This window comes from Oncorhynchus kisutch, linkage group LG15 (genome assembly GCF_002021735.2).
Source record: "Oncorhynchus kisutch isolate 150728-3 linkage group LG15, Okis_V2, whole genome shotgun sequence".
Taxonomy (NCBI): domain Eukaryota; kingdom Metazoa; phylum Chordata; class Actinopteri; order Salmoniformes; family Salmonidae; genus Oncorhynchus; species Oncorhynchus kisutch.
Window position 1 is genome coordinate 9302788 of NC_034188.2, and position 11148 is coordinate 9313935.

The window sequence follows — 11148 nt, forward strand, 5'->3', positions numbered from 1 at the left end:
TGTCATCCCTTATTATCCACAAGATGGTTCATTCTGGATATGCAGGATATGCAAATTCTCCGAACAAATGGAGAAGTAATTAACATATTTTCTGTTTTCAGCTTTCTTTTTGGAGCTATAAATTGGTATGTTTGTGGTATTTTCAAAAACGTTGATTGTTTTATTATCCTGTCATCACAGGAAATGGATTGTGAGGTTACAGGTATCTGTGGTTATGTAAAATCTTGCTTTTATTCTGTGTAGGAAATGTTCATATTATTTTGTTGATGGATATAAAAAGAAAGAACATAAAAAATGCATGTAGATGAGACATTTAGAAAATATCCAATAAACATGATGTATGTTCTGTGTTTATATCAAATCAAATGTTATTGGTCACCTACACATATTTAGAAGATAATATTACGGGTGTAGCGAAATGCTTGTGTTGTAGGCTACGATGTGAAGGAGTCAAATATCAACAACTTAATGGACAATCAATATTATTGATTGTCCTCTGAGCATATAACTCACCAAGTGGATACTTCCTAAAAGTTCCCCACAAAGTTCCTACATTACATGGATCAAACTGCTGTATTCATTTGGAAGACAAGTAACACAGTTCATACCTCATATTGAGGCACATTATATAACAAATGGACAAGGGAAGGGAACCAGTAATGGTAGCATCCCTCAACAGAAAATACTTGTTGGATGGGATTACTCTCAGAATGATGCTATGTATGACAACAACTCACCATTTTAAATCTCAGTTGTGCACCCATATCTCTTTCTCTCTCTCTCTCTCTCTCTCTCTCTCTCTCTCTCTCTCTCTCTCTCTCTGTCTCTCTCTCTCTCTGTCTGTCTCTCTCTCTCTCTCTGTCTCTCTCTCTCTGTCTCTCTCTCTCTCTCTCTCTCTCTGTCTCTCTCTCTCTCTCTCTGTCTGTCTCTCTCTCTCTCTCTCTCTCTCTCTCTCTCTCTCTGTCTCTCTCTCTCTCTGTCTCTCTCTCTCTCTCTCTCTCTCTCTCTCTGTCTGTCTCTCTCTCTCTCTCTCTCTCTCTTCTCTCTAGCTTGGCAGCCTCTAAAGAAGCCGCGGCTCGAAAAGCTGCCTCCCCAATGCCTCCCTCTGAGTTCCTGGACAAACTCATGGGCAAAGTTTCGGGTTACGATGCAAGAATCAGACCTAATTTCAAAGGTAGGAGTAGCCACCAAGACACAGTGGGATAAAACAGGAATGTAGCCATGCACCACCAGAAATAACATATTCCAGTCAGGATCGTAAAGAGAGGACAGTGTAGTTAAACAATGAAATCTATATAATATTAATATATCTATTACACCTTTATTTTACTATTGATTTGGGCTTTAGCAAATAATTCGGATTAAAATGTGTTGGTCCTTTGAATACATTTTTCAAGTGAGGTCATTTTCACATATTAAACACACTTATTAACCTTTATTTCTTTTTTACAAATTTCAACACTTTTTGCACCTTAAACACTTCACCCTTTTAAACCTTAAAATATTTAATTTAAGCTGTTACGATATTCACAAATCCTCAATATATTTACAGGATGTGGCTACAATGAAGTTGTTTAAGGCTGGCTACATTCCTGTATAAAAACGTCACAACGTCTCAATGTCCTGAATGTCTGTTTTGGTGGTAAAGGCAGTGTGTTGCTAAACATGTTTTCCATAACGTTAAAAGTGACCTTTCCCTATATGGAAGCCCCCATAAAGATACATGTCAGAGGTTTCCTTATTGAACTATGGTAATACAGCCGCGTTATGATGACTGAGTCCAAACCATGTTGTTCAATGGTAGAGCACCGTTGTGGCACAACACCAAATTTATGTTGGAGCGTTTGAAAGAAGTCTTCATCATTTTGATGAGAGTTCCTTTATTTTATCATATTTTCTGCTCTAGTATTAATACTACAATTATTATCAGAACATCCTTATCTGAGGTGGTATAATAATTCACATATGGTATAAATATATATATATATATATATATATTGGAATATTACCCCCACAATTCCGTAATTGTGGGGGTCTATAATAATAAGACAAAAATCTGAATCTAATGTTCTGCATGAGAAACCACTCCCACAAACAACCTGTTTCCATACCATACACTGAGATTGTTTCTGAAGACATTTTGAAGGGATTTGATTCTGATTATCTATCTATCATACATGCTTTGATACTCTGAAAATATTTGGATACAATGGGACTGCTACTCTGGGTCCATGTTTAACATGATGTTTTGGCCCCAGAATTGCTGTGCCTTTTACAGGTATATTACATGTGGTTTCCATGAGTATGACATCTCAGTATATGAAGTACTGAATCCAGGAGTGTTTGCTGTGACTAAGCATGAATTATTCAGCCTGCTAGAGTTGCAAAACCACATCTGCTCATACAGTTAGACTACATAACTCACAATACTCACTTCACTCACGATGTTCACTGCAACAACAACAACAACAACAACAACAACAACAACAACAAACTTTTTCTTTGCTTGATTAAACTGTTTGATGTTCAGAGGCTTTGTATGAATGTTGTTTTTTAAGCCGACGTCTCAATTCACAGCGATAACATCACGACAGATCGTATGATGTGCCGGTCTTGTCTGGCACCTGTAAGAGTTCTGCTCTCAGCTAAACCTACTATATCACAGTTACTTTGATATATGAAACTCGAGTGTTGTGTGTATTGTGATCCACTGCTGTAATAGAACCCTCCATCACCGTTATAGTACAATGCCCAGAGAAAGTGTTCACTACAGGATCCGCTCAGCCTCAGTGGGCTTGTCAAGAGCACTAATACAAGAAGCACAATAGCAGTTTTCATGCTAGTGAGTCTAAATAGGGTCGGATATGAAAGCTAACAGTGTTCTAATTCTTATTTACTGGCCCAACGCTCTAACCACTAGGCTACCCTGCCTCTAACCACTAGGCTACCCTGCCTCTAACCACTAGGCTACCCTGCCTCTAACCACTAGGCTACCCTGCCTCTAACCACTAGGCTACCCTGCCTCTAACCACTATGCTACCCTGCCACCTCTACACTCTAACCACTAGGCTACCCTGCCACCTCTACACTCTAACCACTAGGCTACCCTGCCACCTCTACACTCTAACCACTAGGCTACCCTGCCACCTCTACACTCTAACCACTAGGCTACCCTGCCACCTACACTCTAAACACTAGGCTACCCTGCCGCCCCTAATGTAACATGTCTTTGCATATCAAGGAAAATACATTACTTTATGTAATGTATAATGTTAATCATATGACTAGTGTGTGGCGAGAGGCCTATTGTCATGGGATGGAACAATGTGAGATAGATTCAGAGGTTAGTCATGGCTGTCAGGTCAACACTGTATTGTAGTGTGAGTGGTAGACTCACTCATTCAAGCAGTCCTTCTCCCATCCCTGCCAGCCAAACACATGAATCCCATTCATGAAATAAACAGGCCGGCAGGTCATTTCTTAATAATGAACGTCTGTACAAAGACTAAGAAACGTCTTCATCAGAGAATGATGGTTGTTTATAAGATATACAGTAAACACAGTGGAACTTTAGAACTGCTAATATATTATATACAATTAGAATGGTAAAGATATCCTTTATACAATTAGAATGGTAAAGATATCCTTTATACAATTAGAATGGTAAAGATATCCTTTATACAATTAGAATGGTAAAGATATCCTTTATACAATTAGAATGGTAAAGATATCCTTTATACAATTAGAATGGTAAAGATATCCTTTATACAATTAGAATGGTAAAGATATCCTTTATACAATTAGAATGGTAAAGATATCCTTTATACAATTAGAATGGTAAAGATATTCTTTATATAATTAGAATGGTAAAGATATCCTTTATACAATTAGAATGGTAAAGATATCCTTTATACAATTAGAATGGTAAAGATATCCTTTATACAATTAGAATGGTAAAGATATCCTTTATACAATTAGAATGGTAAAGATATCCTTTATACAATTAGAATGGTAAAGATATCCTTTATACAATTAGAATGGTAAAGATATCCTTTATACAATTAGAATGGTAAAGATATCCTTTATACAATTAGAATGGTAAAGATATCCTTTATACAATTAGAATGGTAAAGATATCCTTTATACAATTAGAATGGTAAAGATATCCTTTATACAATTAGAATGGTAAAGATATCCTTTATACAATTAGAATGGTAAAGATATCCTTTATACAATTAGAATGGTAAAGATATCCTTTATACAATTAGAATGGTAAAGATATCCTTTATACAATTACAATGGTAAAGATATCCTTTATACAATTAGAATGGTAAAGATATCCTTTATACAATTAGAATGGTAAAGATATTCTTTATACAATTAGAATGGTAAAGATATCCTTTATACAATTAGAATGGTAAAGATATCCTTTATACAATTAGAATGGTAAAGATATTCTTTATATAATTAGAACTTAAAAAATAGTGTTTATAGAATTGTAGAACTGCAAAGGCATTCTTTAGAACATTACAATGTTAGAAGGCATTCTTTAGAACATTACAACGCTAGAAGGCATTCTTTAGAACATTACAACGTTAGAAGGCATTCTTTAGAACATTACAACGTTAGAAGGCATTCTTTAGAACATTACAACGTTAGAAGGCATTCTTTAGAACATTACAACGTTAGAAGGCATTCTTTAGAACATTACAATGTTAGAAGGCATTCTTTAGAACATTACAACGTTAGAAGGCATTCTTTAGAACATTACAACGTTAGAAGGCATTCTTTTGAACATTACAATGTTAGAAGGCATTCTTTAGAACATTACAATGTTAGAAGGCATTCTTTAGAACATTACAACGTTAGAAGGCATTCTTTAGAACATTACAACGTTAGAAGGCATTCTTTAGAATGTTAGAACGTTAGAAGGAATTCTTTAGAACATTAGAATGTTAGAAGGCATTCTTTAGAACATTAGAATGTTAGAAGGCATTCTTTAGAATGTTAGAACGTTAGAAGGAATTATTTAGAACATTACAACGTTAGAAGGCATTCTTTAGAACATTACAATGTTAGAAGGCATTCTTTAGAACATTACAACGTTAGAAGGCATTCTTTAGAACATTACAACGTTAGAAGGCATTCTTTAGAACATTACAACGTTAGAAGGCATTCTTTAGAACATTACAACGTTAGAAGGCATTCTTTAGAATGTTAGAACGTTAGAAGGAATTCTTTAGAACATTAGAATGTTAGAAGGCATTCTTTAGAACATTAGAATGTTAGAAGGCATTCTTTAGAACATTACAACGTTAGAAGGCATTCTTTAGAACATTACAACGTTAGAAGGCATTCTTTAGAATGTTAGAACGTTAGAAGGAATTCTTTAGAACATTAGAATGTTAGAAGGCATTCTTTAGAACATTAGAATGTTAGAAGGCATTCTTTAGAATGTTAGAACGTTAGAAGGAATTATTTAGAACATTACAACGTTAGAAGGCATTCTTTAGAACATTAGAATGTTAGAAGGCATTCTTTAGAATGTTAGAACGTTAGAAGGAATTCTTTAGAACATTAGAATGTTAGAACGTTAGAAGGCATTGTTTAGAACATAAGAATGTTAGAAGGCATTCTTTAGAATGTTAGAAGGCATTCTTTAGAACATTAGGATGTTAGAACGTTTAAAGGCATTCTTTAGAATGTTACAATTTTAGAACATTAGGAAACATTATTTAGAACATTAGAACTATAGAACTACTAAGGCATTCTTTAGAACATTAGAATGTTTGAACTGCTAAGGCATTCTTTAGAACATTAGAATATTAGATGGCATTCTTTAGAACATTAGAATGTTTGAACTGCTAAGGCATTCTTTAGAACATTTGAATGTTAGAACGTTTAAAGGCATTCTTTAGAACATTACAATTTTAGAACATTAGGAAACATTATTTAGAACATTAGAACTATAGAACTACTAAGGCATTCTTTAGAACATTAGAATGTTAGAACTACTATGTTATTCTTTAGAACATTAGAATGTTAGAACGTTAGAAGGCATTCTTTAGAACATTAGAATGTTAGAACTGCTAAGGCATTCTTTAGAACATTAGAATATTAGATGGCATTCTTTAGAACATTAGAATGTTAGAACGTTAGAAGGCATTCTTTAGAACATTAGAATGTTAGAACGTTAGAAGGCATTCTTTAGAAAATTAGAATGTTAGAACGTTAGCAGGCATTCTTTAGAACATTAGAATGTTAGAATGTTTGAAGGCATTCTTTAGAACATTAGAATGTTTGAACTGCTGAGTCATTCTTTAGATCATTAGAATGTTAGAACATTAGAACTGCTAAGGCATTCTCTGTAGGGCTAACAAAGGAGCACACCTCCTCAATCTACCACCATCCCTGCTAATGTGGTGGCACAGCAACAGTGAAAAACAGGGAGAGAATAGCAGAGAATTGCCTGAAGCTTCGAATGTGCCGGCATGAGAGGAAATTACACTGATCATGACTGGGACTCACTGTGGGGAAGCCTTCTAATTGATTTAGCAGGTTCTCTATTGGAATGGAAAAAGGAAATATCCTTCTGACACATTTGGGATCTCCCCTGTATGGTCTACGAGTTTCTTTTAAAATTTAATTCATTCCACTCTAACGTTCATTCTCCAGCAACGACTATGAAGGTTAAGGTAGTCTTGACTGATTATTTACCCTGCTAGCTTTCCCCTCGCACCTCTGATGAGCTATAGGCAGGGTGACTGGTGTAATCTAGGGCTCAACTCTGCCTGCACTGCAGTGATGAACAGTGGTGGGGGGTACAGCTGTGACTTCAGTCTCCTCTTCAACCTTGTCCCTCCTCATCAGTCACAGTGAGGGGCAGCTTGGCCCTCAACCATGAGGCTGTGCAGATTCCACCAAAATACACATCACCACCCCACCCTGTCAGTCAGTCAGTCATCACCCCACCCTGGGTTGTTACTGCTGCTTCTGATGCCTGTCAGACAATCATACAGCCAGTCAGCCAGCCAGTCAGCCAGCCAGTCAGCCAGTCAGACAGACAGCCAGACAGTCAGTCAGCAAGTCAGACAGCCAGTCAGTCAGCCAGTCAGACAGCCAGTCAGTCAGACTGTCAGTCAGTCAGACAGCCAGTCAGTCAGACAGCCAGTCAGACAGCCAGTCAGACAGCCAGTCAGCCAGACAGTCAGTCAGACAGCCAGTCAGTCAGACAGCCAGTCAGTCACTTAGTCCTCTCTGCTCTCTCCTCTTACTCTCACATCCTTTTTAAAGCCTGCCGTGTCACATCACAGTGATGATCAGTGTAACCAAACGCTTTCACAATGAACTAGCTGTGTCACTTTGCCTGAATTAGTTTTGCGAGACAAGTGAACATCTGTAAATATACAGTCCTTGCTGCCATATATTTACTGTTTCTGGCTTCTGTCTTATTTTTCCCTACGCAGGGATGTGTCTTTCACCTGTTATGTATCTCTCTCCCTCCCTCTCCCTCCCTCCCTTTCTCTCCCTCTCCCTCTCTGTTCTACCTCTTTTTCTTCTCCTTCTCTTTTTTGTTTCAACCTACCCGACTGGGGAGATGAAATATTATTAGCTGGTGGGGCTTGACGTTAATTTGGTGTTATCAGCACTTGTTTAATGGGTAACTAATAGGATGAATGGAATAACCCCTAATGAGAGAGGGGGGAGGGGGCAGTGTTCAGATGCTGCTGTGTTCATAAACACATGGAAACAGGGAACCAACGGATCTGCCCACTACTTCAGGAATATTAAAGGAATGGGGTTCAGTAAATAACACCACCCTAAACAGAGTTAATATAACACACACACACACACACACACACACACACACACACACACACACACACACACACACACACACACACACACACACACACACACACACCAATCACTAACTACATTACTTTTTGACATTGAAACTTCAGTCTGCCTTCATATTTTTGTTATTCTACTATGTTTGATGAATGAGGACACATTCAGCTACTCCGGATGCTCGACTCTTGGATCTAGACATTTGGACTGACGTACCGTACTGAACTGGGAGTAGATGTTTGATAGCATTTCAGGACTGAATCTACCTGAGTTATAACAGAAGTATTGATCATGTTTCAAAGTCTAGGGAGAGGCAAAATTGCAAGGACCCAGCAGACTGAATGGATGATGTAGAAGTCATAGGACAGGATAGGACAGGATAGGACAGGACAGGATAAGACAGGATAGGACAGGATATGACAGGATAAGACAGGACAGGATAAGACAGTACAGGATAAGACAGGACAGGATAGGACAGGACAGGATAAGACAGGACAGGATAGGATAGGACAGGACAGGACAGGATAGGACAGGATAGGACAGGACAGGATAAGACAGGACAGGATAGGACAGGAGAGGATAGGACAGGATAAGACAGGACAGGATAGGACAGGATAAGACAGGATAGGACAGGACAGGATAAGACAGGACAGGACACCATTCACACCAAGATGGTTGTAGTATCCAACCATCCATTACTGTAATACTTAGTACAAATCTGTTGCTAGTATCCATCTACTGTACATGTAAACATAGGAGAAATACCTTTTAGAATAAATCAACAGTAGCCTTATTCTATTGATTTGAATGAGATAATATCTAGGCCATGTATTTATTAAAGCCCTATTATTGGGAGTTTGCCCTTGATGTTGTTATTCAGCATGATATCAAACATGAATTTAATGAATGGCATGTGAGAATGGTTGGATGGTTGAATCGGATGCTGCTTCTCTCCGTCTGGTCACTGAGGCTTCTCTAATACCACTGAGAGGAGGAGAGGAGACGGTGTCATAAAGGCTACTGTCACTTCCTGTCATTTGGGTCATTTCATTTCTGATACTGGGAAGTGGGAAAACGGCGACCACACTTGAGTGTGACATTAAAGTTGCCATATAATTGTTTACTCTGACAAGATAATTCAAGTCCGTCCCCCCCCCCCCCCCCCCAAGCGACTGTTTTTATGTTTCATGCTAGACGGTTTTAACTGTCGCCTTTCGAGATTTGTCCTTTTGTGAAACGGTGCGTGAGTGAGACGCTACCAGGCCCAGATGGATTCATTCTAAAAACGCAATTGTACATTCTTATAGCTGATTATTCACTGTTTCTAAAAAACATTTTGCACAAAACCTTTTATTTGCTTCACCTCTTTGTAACATATGGAGAATAGATTTTACACACTGCTAGTTATTTGCCAGTATGAGATTGCAAGCTTTGAACAAAGAAAACAGTCAACGCTCTGGTTTAATGTTTGGGATCAGGTTTTCAGATCTCAAATAGAGGATAAACTCAGGCTTAGGTTGACACAGAGGGATTGCCTTTGCATGCAGAGTGTAAAACAAGAGGAATAATAATCCTCACTAGATCCAGACAGATTATAGAGTTCGAATCACCTGTCTACAACAGTTCATGGTCATGCAGAATACTTTCCATCTATCTTAAAGAACGATTTCCTTGTCTCCTGACGTTGATAGATTACAATATCCCCCACAAAGACTTCAGCTCTGTGTAGTCGCCATCTCTCATCGTTGATAGATTACAATATCCCCCACAAAGACTTCAGCCCTGTGTAGTCGCCATCTCTCATCAATGGCACTTGTCACATATAGAAAAGTAGGCAGGCTGCATGCCGCCTGGTTTACATATTCAATGTGCCTCCGGAGCAAAAAAATAGCACATTTATCAACACACAATCTTTGTTGAGAAAATACATTCACTATGTGCCTAAGAAGAAGAATTCACCTGTGTCGACAGGCGATAGTAATTAGGAACGGACCGGCAGTGATTCAACATGAGCAGCAAATGTCGTCTGGGAAGGAGCAACCTTTCTGTTGATCTAATTAAGATCTTCTGAATTTTGTCAGAAAGTTATGGAAATGTACTGTATGTTTGTGTTAATGTATGTGTTATGTACAGTACCTTATCATTAACAGCCTTTGGATGTAAAAGGTGGGATTGACCAGGCTGAAATATTAAGGTTATTATCAGGTATTTTGGTGTTATCTTTTGCATGCCTTGTTTATTTTACGCACTTACCAAATAAGTGCAATAATGGGACTAATTCTTCTATCTGTAATTGTAATGAAGTGGTTTGTTGTGCTGGATTGGTGAAGCGCCAACCAGGTTTGAAATGATGCATGGCCAGCTTCAGTCATGGCAATTCATGAAGAAAAAAAGAAGGTCATTTCTGTAACGACTGGAAAAGGCCCAGGTAAAACAATGAATTGATCACGTCTGTGTGTGAGCCTTTGTGTTTTATATCACTTTTCTATATCACTTCGTCCACTAAGTATACTTCCTGTTCCTGTTCTCTTGTGTTGCACCAATTTTGCTGCTCAGTTGCAGGGGTCCCCGCGAGTGGAAGAGGTAAAAATATATCTTTTTTTAGATGAACAAAATCTAAAAAAAATACGATTTTTATATCCCATTTATTAGAAAATTAGTTTGAATCACTTACCAGTTGCTTGATAAGAAAATGTAAGCATTTAAGCATTTAAAGCCAAATGATGCAAGCAGATCTAAGCGAAGCCAGTTTGACATGTAGTCTATGCATCTTTCCTTTGTCTGATGTTTTCATCTTAGTGCATTTTGCTAACCTCACCTTCTGCCTCCCGTGAAGAACTATGCCTTGCACCCCTGCTCTACCCCTCCTCTCATCTCTGCATCGCCTCCTCTCCTGCCCGACCCGCTATGACGTTCTTCAACACAAACTCGTGCATCCCTCCTTCCTGCTATTGCCTTCAGTATTTTGGCCACCACAATGTTTCCTTCCTTTCCCTGCCGCACACTTACCTGTATAAGTTCTGAAGTGTTGGCAAGTTGTGATACTAGATGTGTTTTTTATTGTTGTTTTCCACATTGAGAAAAACAATGTGAGTACTTGCTGTTAGAATATGATGTGTTTTAATCATGATCTTTTTTGTTATTAGACCCACAAGGCCCCAAAACAGAAGCTTCTCACAAGAAAGGTACTTTCTTTTCATTCATCACGGAATAAAGTATGCAAGTCACTCTCTCTCTCAACGCCACTCAGGCAATCTTCATGTTTATAGCCATTAAAACATTTTTTTTTTAAGAAAC

General features: G+C 38.0%; 1 protein-coding gene across 1 annotated transcript in view; it reads left to right on the forward strand.

The window, feature by feature from the left end:
* Window positions 1–11148, forward strand: part of LOC109878039 (glycine receptor subunit alphaZ1-like) — a 90985-nt gene that overhangs the window by 14803 nt on the left and 65034 nt on the right. Inside the window, exons 2-4 of the mRNA XM_031789593.1 lie at window positions 1050–1174; window positions 10408–10434; window positions 10998–11036. Coding sequence (XP_031645453.1) covers window positions 1050–1174; window positions 10408–10434; window positions 10998–11036 — 191 coding nt within the window. The remainder of the gene's footprint in view (window positions 1–1049; window positions 1175–10407; window positions 10435–10997; window positions 11037–11148) is intronic.